Consider the following 20,525-nt stretch of genomic DNA (forward strand, 5'->3'; position numbering starts at 1 on the left):
AAGACTTCTGCTAAATTACAGTATAATGTTATACTTATCTACATATCCTAAAACCTTTGCTAAGGTGTTTAAAAAAAGTTTTTATATAACAAAAACAAAATAATATTTTTCTAGTTTGTAAAACACTATGGTTATCAAAACCGTCGAGGCGAAAGTCGTGATCGAGTGTGAGTACACTACCAGACCCGGCGCAAAAAAAGAATACCAAAAAACAGTTATTTACAAGAGAAGCAAATCGGCCAAGGAAAAAATAGACAAGTACTCGGGCGGCGTCGAAGTCAGCGCCAAGTACAAAAATCCTGTTTTTGAGATTTCTGGTGCTGTCAAAGCCAGTTGGAACAATACCCATTCGTTCTCCACTTCCACTGAAGATGAAGAGAAGACTTCTAACGAATCGTGTAGAGAATACTACGACAATGTGACTTTTTTAGTAAGGTCACTCAAATACAAATACCTCATTGAAGACGTGGTAGCTGTGAACATCGAAGAGACTATCGTGCAGAACGCAAAACAAGACTACACTGTGGACCAGCTGTTGGAAGAAGCTAAAAAGTTCATGAAGATGAAGTATAGTGCGGAAAATTCAACAGTTTTGGAAATTCCTATCGTACTAGAGAAGGAGATTTATGTGAAATGGGTAACAGTCAACAGGGGTGATGTCTTACCAAATAACGTCGTCTATGCAGGTAATACTGGTACCGACGGAGCTGTGTACGTTGGAAGAGTTGACAACACCCCAGGTAAAGTCAATACAAAGGGTGGAAAAATATGGGACTATTGGATGCACGGTTTTGAGAAGAATAAACAATCGGGCGAAATGCTGCTGACCAATGGCGACTGCAAATGGGTGAGGATAAAAAGAGGCGATAGTTTCCCGGAAAATGCCGTGTACGCGGGACTGGATAGGAGGAAGGACAAGGTGTGGATCGGAAAGTCGGTGACCGGGGAGCCGGGGAAGATCACGTGCGAAGACAACAACGCGGAGACTCTTACCATGAAGAATTTGTGGTGCCACCACAGCGACTGGTCGTCCGATGGTTACGTGCTGACCATTTCATAAATTTTAAGTGTCTTGATCAAGGTAGTTGGTGTAAAAATTTATATCTTTTTAAACAGTTGTTGTTTTTTTATACCTTTTATCATTTACGGTAGATCTTACTCTGCTAAAATCTGTCATCATTATTTTTTATGTGAAACACACCAGGTTTTATGTAAAAATTAAGATTTTTTTCTCAAATTAATCGATTTACTTGATTTATACACTGAAACACATTTTCATTACTTTATAGTGGTTTACTGAACACGGTAAAAAGTCGACGATCAAAATAATGGTGGGAAAAATTTCGTGTACAGAAAAATTTTTGGTCATCAAGCCAGAAACCTTTGTTTATTTTTTTTAGTTGGAAACAAAAGAGAAACTTTTTTTCGCACCAAAAACTTGTACTTTCAAAAACATAAAAGATAATGTATAAATATATGTAAAAAAACATATTTAACTCAGAATAAGTAAATATTAAAAAAAATTGTAGAAAAAGGTTTGCTTTTAGTTCTGATAACAGTTATTTATTGTTAAAATAAACTTGTTTATATTTAACATCACACTTTTTTATTATCTTTTTAGCTAAAAAGTTAAGTAATAGTTTTAAGTTCTCCTTTAATGATATGGTTAAATGCTGTGCTTAATAGTATCTTAGTAAATTCATTTTACAGATATTTAGTATTACTTAAGATTTTTGTTGAATTACAACATACTTTTAAATGTTATATATAAAGCTTAGTACCTTAACTAAATTATTTTAAATTAATATTTTAAGATTAAACTGAAATTTTTTTCAGATATATTTTTTCCTTATAATTTTTCGTAAACAATAAACAACTTAAAAAAAGAATTTTTTATTTTACATTCCTTATCATTGCTAGAAGTACTTACAAATGCTTTGTTAGCAAGCAATTAACGTAAAAATTTGAAGGTAAAACAAATGTTTTGCATGTAGAAAAGTTATAAAAAACATAGTATTACGTAAATATAAAAATTAAAAACGAGGCTTACAGTTTGAATATTGCTAAATACTTAATAATAAATATCAGTACAGCTGTGTAGCAACTGAATTTTATTAAGTAGCAGTAAAAAAAAACTACTGATAATGTTAACCATTTGTTGATTTAAACTCAGAGATTTCCATATTAACTTGTTTTGCATAATAAATTAGTTGTTTTTTTGTAAGATAGTATATAATATTTAGAATCAAGCTTAAAGTAATAAAACCGATTCATTTCGCAGTAAAATAAGTGTGTTTATAAATTGAATGTTTATCACTTAATTAGTTCTATATTATTGTGTTTAAAATAGCAAGCAACTCAGCTAAAATGAGTTAAAAACACATTTATTATAAAAACTTTAAATTTACTTCTTTTTTAAAGAATTTAAATACGTATACTTATTTAACCTATAGCGCAAAAGTAAAACACATTTTATTGAAATTAATTTTTTAAAAAACTCTAGTTTTAAATTTAACCTTGGTTTTATTTTAAAATTTGTTTAATACTAAAATAAAAATAAAAGAAATAAACTTAAGTGTTTTAGATTGCTACGTTTCCAAACTTGGCTACAACTTTTTTCTTTGTAGAACTAGTCGGAAAACTGGCTTAAAATGTTCAAGTTAAAATTTATAAATCAAATTCAGTGTGAAATGCATGCCACTTATATATGAAAACATTCCTGAACAAAACACCACCCACCGCCTACTTGAAGGAATATCAATTTTTTACTTTTTAAGATTTTTATCAATGTTTAAGAAAAAAAAAACTTGGTACTTAACTTTTTAAGCTTTCTAAAATAAGTAATTATCATTCAATTACAAAACCATTTTTTTTTTCATACTTTCATTGTTTGTTTTAAATTTTGTTACAAAGAAAAACAATTTTCCAGAGTTCTACCCTCTGAAAAAAATTATACAAATTTGACCTCTTACAGCTAAGAGGTTTATTTGCTTGTTAAAATTGGTGCATAAGTTTAATTTGACACTGTGCTATGAGAATTCTTTTATTTTTTTATTCTTAAAATTAGTATAAATATTTGAAGCTTAAACAATTCTTGTTTTTAATTCTTAATTTCACTGCCTGTGAAATGTTTATAGAACATTTTTTGTTCTTTAACAACACATATGAGTATAAAGATGTTTTTTTATTACTTTTATACGTTTCAGTTTATGCTAAAGATTTTTCAGGTTGTTTGATTCGTTTTGTGTTATTTATAAACATCATATGGTTTTAACTTTATCCGCATAAGTCGAAATTAACATGTTTACATATACACATGTTTATGTTAGTCACGTAAGTCTTTTTTTGCACAATGTCTTTTTTGCAGTAGTTTTTTAATCATATTTTATCTATTTCCATATTTTAAAGGTAAGTTTTTTTAAAGTACTTTTTTTACATTAATTATCTTACAGTTTTAGTTTAACTGTAACTAAAAAAGTGCAAAAGCTGTCATTTTGTTTAAATGAAAAGTAATTCAACTGTTTTTTTTTAGTAAACAGCTTTTATAAAGATCGGTCTATAGAGTTTTTTAATTAAATAAAAAACTAAAACACAAATATCAAAATATTGTTCAGCTATCACTTGGTTACTAATAAAAACTAACTCAATATTTAGTGCAAGTATTGAACTTAAAAAATAGTTTAGTTTCATCATGCGCAATAAACTTTTTATATTAAAAAACGTACATTGTTATACGTTATACCGCCAAAAAACTAATACCGCTACGCATCACTAAATCTTAGCATGAATTCCAGCCACGAAAGTGGGCGACTCCCTGCAAAGAGCGTACTACTCGCAGCACAACAAGTTCTACCTCACCACTTACTTCGAAACCTTCCTGCTTTTTAACTGCACTAAAATTCTCAATGGAGAATGCTCGTGCAGGCACATGAGCTACATTAAGTTCACCGATCTCGTGTACGATCGAACCTGCAACCGAACCAGGATGATCCAGGAGTGCCGCCACCTGATACCTGGAAAGAAAAAAAAAACAACCTGGGAGGTTGCGGTTGAAAAAATGAAGAACCTCACTACAACTCGGCTGCAGACGCCGTGTGCTCAAATCGCGCTGTACGACAGGGTGTTGTTACGTCACAATAGCAGCTACGGCAGGTTCCACGAGGCCAGCGCGCCCAACCTGCCGTTTTGCAATCACTCGTGGTGCGGATTGTACGATGAACACAAGCATCTTTTAAGCATTTTTTTGCTTAAGTTTCTTCGGTACAAATACAAAAATATTTATTAAGTATTAAAAAACTAATTAAAATTTTTAAAACACCTTTATTGTGAAGTTAAAGAGATGATTAACTAATAGAACTATTTTTTCATATTGAAAACTAAAAATGGTTTACTTGATGCTAAATAATAAGATCAACTAAAAAATTAAAAATTTATAATTATTTAATATAGGTAGAGACAAATTTTTTTAAATTAAACTTTGTACATATTTTTTCTTCCAATATTGTTAGAAAGTTTTTAATTAATTCAATTCTATTCTATAAATTTTTTGGTTAAAGTTAATTACTTATTTTACATTGTTGTATTTCTTTGAATAATAAACTAAAGTTAGTATAAAGAATAAACATTTAAGTCATTTATAAAAAACAGTATATTCAAAACTTACAGAAACCTTAAAAAACAAAAACGTTTTGAATTCTTTTTTTTTTAAATAAAGACTTTGAGATAAAGTTTTACTTTTTAATTTTTTTGATAAAGCATATTGTTTTGAATATTTAATTAATCTAGTTTTTTTAAATTAGTTTAACTACTCAAAACCTTTTTATACCAAGTATAAAACTTTATACGAAAAATATATAGATAAAATATAGAAAAATATAGAAAAATATATATTTTAACTTCTTATTAAAATTGAAAGTACTATAAATTTTAAATACAAACATAGTAACTAAACTTATATAAAGCTTAACATATCAATTTGCCTAGTGTTTTGAAAATTGCTTTTGATTTTAGTTGTTCATTTTTCCTGTCTAGTTAATTAATGCTCTTATCAACAAAATCTGATGATCGAATTGGTATGAACAAACCTTATTAGTGCTCTCATGTTAACTATGTTTGTTTAGAATGTTAATTACTTATGTATATGTTTTTTGCTTTATCAACTAATTTCTGATGTAATTGTAAGGCAAAGCTTTCTTTATCTAGTTAAAAATGTATCACACTGACGAAAATTTGTTGAAATATATTAATTTTGTATAGAAGACCTTGTTTGTTTTTAATTAGTTAATTTAATGTTAGTCAGAAAGGGAGTTACTATTCATTAAAATCTAAGTCGATAAAAAAAATAACTTGATTTTAGCATAAAGTGAACAAAGTAAATTTTACTTAAAACTTAATTAGATTTACTAATGTTTTCTATACAGCTAATTAAAAAAAAAAAGACAATACAAGTAGTAATATTGAAAAAATTTACTGTTTTTACGTTTAATATTCGATCTATAGACATAGTTGCTTTCATCGCTAACACTATTAATATTTGAAGATAAGTTTTGTTTAGTATGTAACTTGAAAATGTGATATAATACCATACAAACACCTTGAAATGCAGATACTTCAAATCACTTTGAATGTGTAACTCACAAAAAAAAAAGCAATTTAGTTTACATTTATTCATGTACGATAACTTCTTATTCTGATATTTAGTAAGAAATTGTACAATAAATTTGAAATACTGTCAAGAGATTCAAACGGAAACGTTTATCTTAGCTAAAAAAACCTGAGCTAAACTTCAGTAACTTTATAAAGAATCACGTTAATAAAAACGAACAAAAAAAGCAGTTTACTTATTATGATACATTAAAAAAAAAAAGCTGGTCAATTATAAAACAAACCTATTTTAGAATATAAACTTGAAAAAAATTTAGTTGCTTGACTATAAATCTGATTAATTAGTTTTAAAGCACAATGCTCTCTTATTGCATATTTCACATTCGGTTATGAAAACTTAAAATCTGTTAAAACAAAACTAATTGAAAGTTCTTTTTTTTATAACTTTCATTATTACTTATGTAAAACTAATACTTATTTAATATGTCACTAAGTTAATACTATAGCAGTTAATTTTGATAAATTAATGTTGTATCATTTTTATAAAAACGGTTACTTTAGATGTTTGTATTTAAAAAAAAAATTCAGATAGTTTAGCTCAGACAATAGTTTCCTCTACATCAGGAGTCGGCAAACTGCGGCCCGCGGGCCAAATTCGGCTCTTTAAGTCAAAATCTGCAGCCCGCGAGCTCATTTATAGCCAAAAATATAAAATTTAAAAACAATAAAAATTAAAGATTTCGTAATAAAAACTTACTGTTAGGCTCTTAATTGAATAAACAATCTTTATTAGTGCCCTAATATTGCTTAATTTATCGTATTTTTGATCTTAAATAATGTTTTTCTACTGATTGCTAGAATTTTTTAAACAAATGCGGCCCTTAAAGGTTTTTATTTTAAATAGTGCGGCCCGCGAGCTATTTTTTCTTGGAAAATTGGCCCGCGAGTTACATAAGGTTGCCGACCCCTGCTCTACATCATGCACATAAATAGATTTTAGTGCATTATGTACAAATCTTTATAACAAAATTTTAAAGGATGTATTTCATAAAGTGCTACATATTTTGAAATAATAAAGAAAAGCAGTTGTATGTCTAATTAGTACTCACATACTTTTTTTCTGCAAAAATATAATTATTTCTTGAGATATAGGTGAGATTAGTATTAAAATAGAGTAGTTTTGTTTATTCTCTTTATAAACATTTTTCTGTTTTTATTTTCATAATCATATCAATAACAAATACAACCGCTTTTTTTTTAATCTGAAATACTTTTTTAGTTGTAGTCCTTCAAACACTTTTAAAAGAACTTTAATTTTTAGAATTTAAGTTCTCCGAACTTGAATTGTTATGTCACTCGATTGTTCATAACTACTTGGAAAATGCTCGTTAATGTTTTAGTTTTTAGCAGCTTAATTTAAACATAATAAACCATTTAGTTATTCTTTTTATATTTTTTTGAGTAATGTAGTTCGTTAATAAGTATAATTGCTTTGATAAAACAAAGAAAAATTTACACAAAATTATGTTTGTTTTTTGAACTGTATATTCTTATTACAGTAGTATGTTTAAAATGTTCTACATATTTAAAACTGATATATATATATATATATATATATAAATATTTGTTATTTTTTTTGTTAGATCATAAACAAGTCATGTCTAGTTTTCTTTCTAATTTTATTATTATTAAAAGTTTAACTGCAACATATCAACAAAATATAAGTTGAGTTTAGTATTAAAACATTTTGATAAACTTAAAACAAAATTAAGTCTAGTTTTTCGTACTGTCTTTTTTATTTAGTAACTACTATAAGTTGTCAATATTCTTTAATTTCAAATTATATTCAAAACTTTTATTAAGTTTTAAAGTTGCAGTTAATTAAGATTTTATACCATATACTAAAGTATCATACAAGTTAATTCTAATTCTAGGCATGAATTATATAAGTCAGTTTTTGTTTCTTGTAAAACTTTAATTTTAACACTTGAATTTTATAAACAAATGATATACATGTTTACTAATACTAATTGTTTATGAACACTATAAAAAAAGTATTTATAAGTGGTCAAAAGTTAACAAGTTTTTAGCAAAATTCGAATTGCTTTGATTGCTAGTTTTAATTTTATGTTAACATCTAGTAAAATATGTCTTATCTTTATTAAAATAAATGAATTAATGTCTTTAAAGTATAATTTAGACAGAAAAATAAGCAGGTTTTAACTTTTTTAATCGTCAATCTGGTCATGGTGTGTATACCAAGCTAAGCTTAAACAAATTAGTAAATGCTGCTTTGTAAAACTAAAAAAAAACTAAATTAAGACATTTGTTTTGACTAGCTCTGTATAAACTACTTCTACTTAAAAATATCAATAAAGCACTATTTTTATTGCTAGTACACTTCACTGCACATCTATTAAAATATAATTATTGAAAAATACTGTACTATAAACAATCTTTTTAAGTTGCAGAATGTCAATAGTGTATGTGTAACACATACAGTACTTTTTTTTATTGTGTTTTTGTTTTGGTTTTTATGTTTTATGCAATATTGTTTTAGTTAGTTTTTTATTAAGTTAAAATAACTATGAAATAATTGAACTTTTATAAAAAAGTAGACAAAAAAAAGTGTAATATAGAAATTTGAATACATATAAAAACAAATAAATATATTGTATATTTATCAATTTTATGAAATATTGCAAAACATAAATATTCTGTCATTAAAATATTTTTGCGAAAGGGTTTAATCAAAGTTAAATAAAAAATGAATTGAACGGCTAACATTAAAAAAAATCTTTTGCAACAAAAACTTATTTATTTGTATAATAGCGCAGCAGTTTGATTTGTTTATTAAAACAAAATTAAGTTAAAAAATAACATATATAAAATAATAATAAATTTTTACATGAATTTAAATCATAATATATAAAGCTAGTTTTTATAACATAATATACAATAAATATAAAGTTATTTATAAAGTTTTCAAGTATTAAAAAAAAAGCAACGATACGAAAACACTATATTTCTTTAAATTAATATTTTAAAAATAGTTTATTGTTATTATCATGATTAATATTGAAAATATATTATTTATTTTGCAACGTTGGACTCAGGTATCAAAACGTGAGCCAATTAAACAGGACACATATAAATAAAAAAAAAAAAAATTATTCCACAAAAATAAATATAACCATAAAGATTAAACAAAGTTAAAACTATAAGAACTCATTAATAAGTTTAAACTTATTTGCTAAATATAAAAGGCGGTAACTTAGTACATACAAAAAAGAAACAATAAATGCACATCCATAAGAAAATATAACTAAATAAATAAATGCAGTTTTATAAAAAAAAAGTAAATTAGTAGCTGTTAGGGGAGGCGTAGGGAAAAGAAATATTACAAGGAGAAACATGAAAAAATTAGTATTTAATTCAGGTGAGATATATTATAAAACTTTTTTATTTTTTTTACTTTTTTAATGTTTTTAATGGAAAGTTATAGGATTTTACTGATATTTATAAAATTTAAATTAAATCTTTTTAGTTTTAAGCAAAAAAGTTTCACCCTCTAACACGATACCACATTCTGTGGTAACTTGTTCCACATAGTCTTTGCTCTGTGGAAAATTGAACTTTGCCACTGACTGTTGTTGAAATTATGTATGAATTCTATTTTTCTATCACTTCTTCTTACTGATACTTATTATGGGAAAAACTGAAAAATTGACTAAAAAAACCTTGTATTTGCCATCAATAATTTTATAAACAGTAAATAAATCAAATTGCTATTTTCTATATTCTAGAGATTTCTATCCAAGTTTAACTAACCTATCATAATATGATGTACCGAAAATCTTACAACGATTACATATAAAACATGTAAATTTTATTTGCACAAGCTCAGTTTTATTAATTTTTTTTTTAATAGGGTGACCAAGTTTTGGTGTTTTATTCAAGCGTGGGATGAACGTATATTTTAAAAAGTATTGTCAGAATAGCTGCATTAGTTTTAAAACATTTTTATATTTGAAAAGATAAAATTTGTGTAACTTTATATAAATAGTTTATATGTACATTCCATTTTTATTTTTTAGAGATATATATTCCAAAGTCCTTAAAAACTTTAGCTGTTTATTGTTATTGTTTTGATTAATAAATAGGTCGGTTGGGTAAACGGTTTGTTTTTCTTAATGGTAAGAATATTATGTTTTTTAGGATTTAAATCAAGTTTTTTTAGTCATTCGTAGATATTATCTAGAGTAAATTGTAAAGAGATATTTGACTCACTAAAACTTTTTGTTTAATCTGCAAATGAACTCATGTCACTTTTGATATCAATGTTTAAATCAATACTGTTTATGTAGATTAAAAAAGAGATTTAAGTTAACATCATATACAATTAATAAATTACTTTACTTGGTATGAAAAATAGTTTTTTTTGTTTCTTACCTGTTCTTTGTAAAAACATGAAATACACATGTACAAATTAACTTGTAAAGTATTTATTTCTGTTTTTTAAATATAATTGTCTTACAGAATTGTATTATTCTAAAACTTCTTTTGATATTTATAAAACAATATACATTATTTTAATTGCTTAAAAGTTTCAAACTTTTTTTTAAGTAAAGAAATATACAAATTGCACAATACTATAAAATATTTTGCTAACTAGAGCATGTGAAGTTTTTAAGTCAAACGTTGTAATTTCAAAATCGTAACAGAACAGGCTTATTTTGTTAACTCTATTATGACAAAATAAAATATTATTATTTTAGTTTATTAACTTAATAGACTTCGATTAAAAACGTTTGATTCCTATGTTTTTTAATAAACGGGATTTATGATTGTTAAGCTGGTATGTAATTAAACTTTGTTTATCATTTTTATTGATATAAATGAAGTTTTAGTCAAATGTTTTCATTTAGACTTTTAAATGTAATCTAAACTAAAGGCTGGTGTTAACAACTTTAGAAGAATCTAATCTAAAATAAACTAAAAGTAATAAAATCAATAATTTAATGTTCACATTTAGAGCTTATAAATAATTAAATTAAATATTTTTGTTAAATTCTAAAACGAAAAATCAACGCTTGAATAGTGATAAACTGATTTGTTTGTGAATTTGGTTCCAATCTAAGTATACAGATATGTATAAAAATAATATAAGGAAGTTTAAGTTCATTTAATTAAAAAAAAAGAGCTATTTAATTAAAATTATTTCGATAAACTTTTAGTTAAAATCGTTATACAAAAAAGCTTAAAAGTTTAGTTTAAGTGTTTAAACTATTAATGTATAGTAAGTAAGGAAGTTTAAGTTCCTTTAATTAAAAAAAAGGTAACTAATTAAAATTGTTTCGATAAAATTGTAGTTTAAATCATTATACAAAAAAGCTTAAAAGTTTAGTTTAAGTTTTTAAGCTCTTAGTTTGTAGTAATTTTTCAGAAATAACATATTTAAAATAAAAACCACTTCTCACACTGTAAATAAACTTAAATCGATTTAACAGCTTAACTAGACTAATTTATAATAAGTTTAATACGTTAAACTTGTCTTAAAAAAATATATAAGTATGTTTATAAGACTACTTAATTCATATACCAAAATTAACTTAGTTTGAAATAGCATAAGATTTAGTGCTAAAAGATATTTTTTATATGTGGTGTACGACTCCATAACCGAAAGGTTTTTTCGTACATCAAGTCCTTAGACCAAACTTTTGAGCGCTTTTTTTATCGTTTGATAGCTATCAGTTTGAATTTTTCAGAAAACAATTCTAACAAATTTGACTATAAAGTTTTATGACTTTAGTACTTAATTAAATAGTTTTAAAAAGTATCTAAAGTTATTGCTGGTGATCTTAAACTGACTACAAAATGTTGTGCTAAACATGTGATTCTTAGACATTTAAAAGTTTATTCTAATTATATGTTTAACAGGACAAGACTTCAAGCTACACAAAAATAATAAAAGTATAGATACAATCTGCAGAAATATTTTATTTATAATTACTATTGTAACAAGAATAAAAATCTTATAATTTGTTATTGTTAATAAACTATAAGAACGTCCAATTTAGTTTGAAAATAATACTGGTGTAACAAGATATCAAACTGCAATTGATAAATGTTAAATTTAATGTAAAGTTTTGAGTTAAATTGCTTGTTCATCCAAGCATTTAAGAAAAAGCCCGCAAGGTAACGTGTTTTGGAATTTGCATACTACAAAATTCTCATCAGTTGGAGAGGGTATTAATGTTAGCCAACCTTGCTGCTGCTAAGATGTAGTTCAAATAACATTTGTATTATTTCGTATTTATTGCAAAGTTATTTCTCATCATGTATTTCTTACAAGCAGTCTACTTACTAAAATTCTAAGCAATGAAGTTTAATGTTATTTTATACAGTTTTTTATTTCTTTCTCTGAGAATTAAAAGTGTTTTAAGGTTTGTAAGAACATCTAAGGTATTTCTAAAGCATAAAGTTTTTTCTGTATTTTTATTTAGTACATGGTTCTTTAAAACAAAATTTTAATTCATAGTAATGCCTCTAGTGTTTATAGGTAGAACATATTTTAGCTATTCAGTATCATTAAGTTCTAAGTAGTGGTATATTTGATACGGCCAGATCTGACCATTTTTTGCTCGAATCTGAGTCCAATTAACTTGGAAAGACTTTGTTTTCCGAGTTCAACTTCTTTCACTTTCATATATTTAGATTATTGTATTTTAAATGTTTTAAATTTATATATAAAACTAGTCAAATAAAAAAAAACTAAGTTAAGTTTAGTTAATACTATCAGTTGTTGAAAACATACAGGTACATATTTCCATTACAGTAAAAATAATGAACTGTTAATTTAGATATTAAAATGTTTTTAAACATTAAAACTATGAAAGTATTTGCAGTAATCGTTTTATGCAGTGTTTTATTGCCATCTGAAGCCAGTGGAGTGCCAGGTATGTTCGAGAAAACAAAATAAATATTTAAGTTTAAACTTGCTTTGATTTACTAAATAAGCTCTAGATCTTTAAAAATGTCATATTAGTTTAGTTATTTGAAACAACTGTTAACATGGTTGTATATATTTTTTGGTGTTTTTAATCTTTTAAAAAAGTTTAAAATCTCTTCTTGTTATAATAAATGTTAAAGTAAGAGGTTCGTTTTAACAATTGTTCAAAGTTGAAAATTTTTATATTGAGTGTAAATAACTTTTATGTATCAATTGCAGTAATTAGGTAATACAATTCATACCAAATTATTTTTACTAAAATTACATACATTACTAAAATTAAGAAAATTGTATACATACAGGGTGCACGACAATTCAAATTCTAAAAAAAAAATATTTAAGATACTATACCTCAGAAAGTAACATATATTTTTCTAAATAAAAAATACGTATGTTGGTTTTATTTATATCTACGAGCCATTTTTTCTTTTTGTGAAATATTAAATATTTTATAAGATATGGTTAAAATAAATTTTAAAGTATTCTAATTGTTATTAGTTTTCGAATAACTTGTAAAATATTTAAAGTTTTACAAAAAGAAAAAAATGGCTTGTAGATATTAATAAGACCAACATAGATGGTTTTTATTTTTTTAATTTATATATAACTTTCTGAGATATAGTCTGTTAAATATCTTTTTAGAATTTGAATTGTCGGAATTTGAATTGTCATGTAACCATACATACAACATATTTAGAAAACTTTGTCCTTAACATATAAGAATACTTACACTGTACACAGGGTTACCAAAAAAACTGAAAATCTGGAAAAACCTGGAATTTGAGAAGTTATAAAAAAAACTATAAAAAATTTGGAATTTTGAACAAAATTCACTAAAACGACCTAGAAAAACCTGGAATTTAAGAAATTTTAACATGTCAAGTTGTAAAACTTTGATTTGACACAAAAATCTATCATGTAGATGAAAATATTTTGTCATCATCAATTTTCATTAAACACGTTTAAAGTAGCTTTACAGTCAGGCTATATTTGTAATATTTTGCGTGGCAATCTTGATATTTATTTTTACTATATTATAGAAATTTAAAACCATTAAATAAAAAAAAAGTAGTAAAAAAATCTCTGTATTTTTAGAGGTCTATTGCAAAAAACCTGAAAAATTGAAAACTTTCCTTGAGTCTGAGCGAAGCAAAACCGAGTTCTTGTACAGCTCGTCAGTAAAATTCGTATGCGAAGACGGTCGTGCTTACTTGAACTATGATGGAAATTTTGTTAATCAATTTACAACTAAATGCTTATCTGATAAAACTTGGAAGGATTTAGATAAAGTAAAATGCAATACTGGTTAGAACGATTGTTTACAAAGATTGTTATGTTAACGTTTTATAAACCTTATTTTCGAAGTAAAATTTAGCCGATCTTCTTTATAGATAAAAAAATAAAAAAATGTATATACAAAATAATTTTCTACAACTTGAATTTTTATCTTTAACCACATTTTATAGTTTTAACTTATAAACTTTATACTAATAAGATTTAATTTAAGGACTGATTACTTTTTGAAAAATTAAAAAAAAGGAAGATTTGATTTTAATAACTTATACTTTCATAAGAAAAAAGGATAGTAGAAAATTTTTTAATGCTAAAGTTACAAAAATGAAGTAATTTTTTTCTTTACTTGATAAAACCTTCAATACTTTACGACTAAGAATTTAAAAAAGTATTAAAACTTTCATACTTTATTTATTATATTATACAGCTCCAACTAATGCTGCTATTGAAGGAAATTTGTTTGTTAATCAAGGGGAAGAGCTTAATTTAAAATGTACTTTCAAAGAAGGCAACCTGCCGGCTACATCTGTAGAGTACAAAATCGATGGAACAGTTGTTAAAACACTAAGCCCTGTTAGTTGTTACATACCAAACTACAATATAAGTATTTTTTAACAGTATTAATGCATCAAAAGAACTTACTTTTAGTGTTACGTACACAACATATTTACATTTTTAAATGGTTATTGATTACTTATACAAGTTTTTAAACAATTAAAACTAACCAAAAACGTTTTAAACAGTTCTAGTTAAAACCTCTACAATACACAATTTTAAATATTTTTGTACCATAAAAGTTAGTTTATAATTTTAAAAGTATGTATTTTAAAGCGAAATTTAGGTTTAAGTTAATTAAAATAGAAACTGAAAAAATACTAGAAAACTATTTCAACAAATAAAAATTTGTATTATATTTTACTCAAAAAACTCAATATATAAGCACTTATATTTGTTTTAATAATCTTAAAAAAAAAGGTATAACTAAATTGAGTATGAGCAATTTCCTTAACCTTTTTTAATTAACAAAAAAAAAAATAGGACGAAACATTCACACATTTCGCCAGTTGGGCTGACGACGAAAAAAAAGTGAGTTGTAACGTCATAAACCCTGTTACAGATTACGTGGGTGTAAGCTATTCACCAGAAAAAAGAATCTCTGTTTCTTGTGAGTTGCAAATTTTAGTTTATATTTTCCTTCTAGTTTGGTTTATTAAATTTAGTCATCAACAAATATCAGGTAGTAATATGTAGAAAATTAACTTAGTGTTTTAACTATTTTAAATCTATGAATTTATTTATATGCGTTTTAAAAACTAGATGAAGTTTTAAAGTAAAAAAAAAATTGTTTAAAGAATTCTTTTAGAAAAAAGTGTTATTTGTATTAACTCTATTTAAAACTTTATATATTTTCTAAAGCTCAAAACTGCATATTCTACATTGAAAATGAGGAAGATTTTATGAACCAAACATCTTGTCAATTTAACTTCAATTCAAACCAGCAAATACCGGATGAAAAAATGCATGGTTACTAATTATTTAAATTTGAGTTTTTTATTAAATATGATCGGTTATTAAATGTACGCCAAGGAAGAAAAATTGAGTGTAACTTACTTTTTGGTTTAAAACAATAAACTTTTACTTCTAAAACACAGTAAATCTTTTATTAATAACCATATTGCATATACTGTTACACCAGTGTTTCATTACTTAAACTGTAAGTGATTTTTAAGTTTTCAGCTACCACAACATTTTTAATGTTTTTCTATTTTATCAACTCCCATTAGTTAATAGTAACGTAGTCAACTTAAAAATGTTTTTTTCAAATTTTTTAACTTCATAGGTACCACTTAAAATAGTTATAATATTTAGTAATAATTTGATTTTAAAATCTTCAGTATCTTTGTTCAACGATCGGGAAGCGAAAGTCGGCTGTCTCGAAGTCGTCACAACGAAATGGGAAAACAAAGTTCAGTCTGTTGCGGTGAAACCCTCTCTTGCAGAAGTTAGTTTCAACATGAACTTTATTGAACTAAGTTCAAACTTGCTTGTCCGATGCACAATCGTATAGTAGTTTAGAAATTTAAACAAACTAGGAAAAGACATAAAAAAGTTGTCAAGTTTATATAAAACCAATAATATGAATCGTTGAAACATTACTTAAATTAAAACAAACTGTTTAAAACTTTTTGTTACATATTTTTATTTAAACACTTGAAAAGTAGTAATGTTAAAGTTGGTAAAAAAGTTTTATAGCAATTTAAAAACTTTTCTAGATAACCAAAGCTAATAGTAATTATTTGTTTAATACTTGTTCAACTTCTTTGAGCCGAAAAGTTTGTGTTCGAAACTAAGTTTTTCTTTTGACTGGCAATTTTAGGTACATACTCTCTGATAAGTTAGCAGTTTTGGCTACGTTCAAACTACTTACTCATAAGAAAACAATTGTATTTAAAGTAAACAATGCCTTTATAAGATTTATGATGTTTGTTTTTTAAAATAAAATTTCTTTTACAGGAGCCGCTTGCAGAGCCAACTCCATTATGCCTCAACGTAGAAGACACGTGCTTTGAGTTGAGGGTGATGTTTGAGGGTGAAAAACCCTTTAAATTGCAAAGCAAACTGTCACCACTTGTGGTCGCAGTCCTCATTTCAGTGGGTGTTTTTATTGGAATCGTAATTGCCTTTTATTTTTACAAGAAGCATCAAAAAGGAGGTTAGATTTCTTTTAAATTCAAAATGCATGTTGTACATATTTAATTTAAAAGTAATTGAATTATAAAAGATTGTTGTAACTGACTGTGTTGATATATTTAAAATGATAGCTAATTGATCATTAAATGTCCAAGTATATTTCGTGTGTATTAACAACTTCTAAACTATCTTAATTTTCGATATTCTAGTTGTTTTAAAACTGCACAAACATTGATATAGTTTTGCTTAAAATAAATTTTTTAATTTTAGATGAGACGCCAGCAGATGTAGTCGGAAGGAAGCAAAATTCAAAAGAATCAGTTTAGAAGTTGCTTGTAAAAAAATTTTTTCTGCTGATGTGGTGCGAAAAACTTTTATATTTGTTTAAAGCGTTTAATAAAACATTTGTTCTTCATGCATCTATTTACTCATATACGTATACATGGTATTATATATAAAAATTAGAAGTTTATCATAACTAAAATTGTTTTTTAAGAAAAGTTTGTAGCATTTTTATAAAGATGGTTTTTTATTTAAGTATAAATCTTCATCTAAGTCAGCGGTTCTTAACCTTTTTTTCATGTTATACCTCTTTTTGTAAGGTAATTACCAAACTTACCCCTAAAGACTAATAGTGTGTAATTTTGAGGAAAAAAAAACTAGATTTTTTGAACTTTGAGCTTAAATATGTTAAAAACTGTAAAATTTATAGAGTTTATATAATTTAAAGATATTTACAGTTAAACATTAAAATAAAATTTAAATTTAAAAGACAACTAATAAACAATTAATTACTTTTATAACTTATAAAAATAAAAATTTACCCCCTTAAACAGGGTTTCCCAAACTCATTTACTAAATCGCCCTCTTTTCAGAAATTTGAAAAAAAAATCGCCCCCATGACTTTATACAATTATTTTTCTCTTGAGTACGCACTTTTGAGCCAAAAAATTGTTTTAAATGTAATTTAGACTGGTAATTCTTAGGCACGTACTTTTGAGCTGTGCTCAAAGTAATTTACAAGGTTTGAGAAAACAGTTTGCAGTTATTATATTATAAGCTTGGTAAAGTGTTATTAAATACTTAATTATTAAAAGGCCAATTCTGTAAACAATTCTGTTCAAATATGAATTGTGTTGAAACCAATGAACTCTTTAGGTTAGTGGTGGACAACTAGTTTAGTCAGTAGGTCATATTTTCTAAAAAATCCTTTAACGTGTCGACTTGTTAAAAAAATGTACCTGCGGGCTGTGTTAATTAAAAAACTAACATATAAGAAATATAAAAATCTCGTGCAAAATTTTATAAAATGATCTAGTATAATTGTGATCTAGGAAGTGCTATTGTGGATTGAAAACCAAATTTAAAACCATATTTTAAAATATTATAAATCAAGAAACTAAATTTTGTTTGTTTTGCACAAGTAGTTTCCAAGTTATTTAGCAGACCTTAATTCGACTGGTCTGGACAGTACGTTACCCATCTGAATTCATAACTGAAACCTGACATTATGATAATATCTGATATAACGAACTTCGGACATAAAGTAGTTAATGCTAAGTAACTTATTTAAGCCGCAAAATATACTTAAATTATTGGTATGATCAAAAACGTACAATAATAACTAATTTGCATATACACTACCTAGGAACGGGTCAAAATTCACGAAGACAAAATAGCACGAACATACTTTTGCACCAAGATAAATTTGCATGATGGAACAAAATTGCACGAAGAAAATTTTGCACCAAAGGTCAATTTTGCACGAGAGTAAAGAAAAAAAAACTAAAAGATTAATTTAAAAAAAAACAAAAAAAAAAAGCTACCGACTGAAGGATAGGAGTAATAGTGATAGAAAAATAAATTCGAAAAAAAAAGAAATTGTCTGCTCGTGCAAAAGTGTCATCGTGCAAAAGTGTCTTCGTGCAATTTTGTGCACTCGTGCAATTTGGTATGCTCATGCTACCCACACTACCTATACTTAAAATACTTGATTACCATGTGAGTACATGCTAATCAAAAATTACTTTTTTAAATTAAGTAGTGCAAGCTCAAAAACAAAATATTGATTTCAAAACATGATTTACATAAAAATATAATTCATTAATTACATTTACAACAGCTTTTTTATTCTATTGAAAAATTGACTTTAATATAGTTTTTTAGTCTAACTAAGTGACTTTTCAAAAAACAATTGGAAATATCATGAGGTGATAGTTAATAATAGATAACATTAATTTTTACAAACAATTTATTATTCCAAGTAGTATATATGTCAGGTTACGAAACGTTGTGAGGGATTCCATTCATCTATGACCTTTGTAGTTGTTAAATGAGAAAAGATATGAAGAAAAATATGTAATTTACTTGAAAATAGTAGTCCTAAGCACTTAATTGTTTTTTTTCTTTTATTTAAACAAAACTAACTTTTTTTTGTTTAAGTTTTACCTCAGTGTATAGTAATTAATAACAAGCTACAATTAGTAAAATAGCAAGCTAAAAAGTAAAAACTAAGTATGACTGACCAAAGTTTTAAAATCGCCCTCCCTTTAGCCCCTTTACTAGTTATTGCCCCCCGACTTACTAAAATCGCCCCCAAGGGGGCGGTACCGCCCACTTTTGGAAACCCTGCCCTAAAACAAGGGAATTTATCTCTAGGTTAAGAACCGCTGACCTAAGTATATAATTACAATTGATTGTACAAAATCATTAAAATATACATTTTATCAAGTACAAAAAGCTTGAAAGTAATTATCAACACTAAATCAAATATATATTTTAAACTAAAACAAAAAAAAAAAACTTTAATAATACAAAATTTTACATATTATTTGTGAATATTGTTGATATTTCAACTACAGATACTAGGGGTTACATTTTCAAACTTGAGCTTAAAACTTGATTTAATAATTTTATCATCGTGACACCATGTTTATGATAGTTAAACGAAACTGTGTAATTTTCAACATTTATAAAGTAACTACTATTTAGCCATACTCATGTTAAAGAAATTAATTTTTTTTGTAAGGTATATATGTGTTTAAAGAAAGAACTCAACAAAAAATCTTTAAAGTAAAAACATATATTAAGGTAAATCAGTAAAGACTAGCTATTTGTATTAACCAATTTCAACAACAAAAGTTTCCTTTTTAATAAAATAGAAGTTTTTATTGTTTTCAAACCAAGTAGTTATATTTATTATCAGGGACGTCGTGTGGGGTAGAATGCTGGAGCTGTAGCTCCACCTAAAAGAATGAAAAGTTATGCTAACTTATTTTTATTTTATTTTAGAGGTTTAGCCTTTAAACACGCTGATTTAAATGGGATCCTGCTTTATCTGTACAACCCCAAACTATATCAAAGTAACTTTATTTTAAAGTTGAGGAGTTAAGCTTTAAGATGATATAAGAAAGATGATATACAAAGTTTTAAAAATCTTAAGTTTCTTTTAATTTTATCAGAAATATGTTGTCTTGTTGATTAAATATCAACTTCACTATCTTACCGTATTATTTATTAAGTTTAAAATGTATATGATTATCAAGTATTAAACTGTAACATTTATAGATTAGATATCTAATACTGTTAAAAACCATAAACTTATATAAACAATAAAATTGTCTAATAATTGTATCTATAAAGTTTTTAAATTTTTTTTAAAAAGTAAATAATATAATAGTTAATTTTTTAAATAAAAAAGTGTTGGAGACCAAAACAGTAAACGAAATTAAGTAAGTTTTTTTGACTAGGATTTTATGATAAATTTAGTCGTACTTTAAACATTTGACAAACTTTAAGATGACTAAAGTTTGACTGGTTAACGTTTGAAATCTAGGTGTTCAAAGTTGTTTTAAAGGTTATATTTAATTACTATTTTTATACTTTTAAAGTTGAGCTTCATAAGTTGTTTATGTGATAAAAATAT

General features: G+C 25.7%; 1 protein-coding gene across 1 annotated transcript; it reads left to right on the forward strand.

Moving 5' to 3' along the window:
* The first annotated feature begins 123 nt into the window (after positions 1-123).
* LOC145836107 (uncharacterized) lies at positions 124-1,523 on the forward strand. The gene is made up of 2 exons (XM_082943914.1): positions 124-1,081; positions 1,290-1,523. Exon 1 carries the CDS (start codon positions 128-130, stop codon positions 1,058-1,060), a length of 933 nt encoding a protein of 310 aa, XP_082800040.1. The 5' UTR covers positions 124-127; the 3' UTR covers positions 1,061-1,081; positions 1,290-1,523.
* Positions 1,524-20,525: the final 19,002 nt, after the last annotated feature.

This window comes from Thalia democratica, chromosome 5, assembly GCF_965202585.1.
Source record: "Thalia democratica chromosome 5, ktThaDemo2.hap1.1, whole genome shotgun sequence".
Lineage (NCBI taxonomy): Eukaryota > Metazoa > Chordata > Thaliacea > Salpida > Salpidae > Thalia > Thalia democratica.

What these genes read in the sequence shown, in the direction of transcription:
- LOC145836107 (XM_082943914.1), top strand. Translation starts at nt 128, where the DNA reads ATGGTTATCAAAACCGTCGAGGCGAAAGTCGTGATCGAGTGTGAGTAC.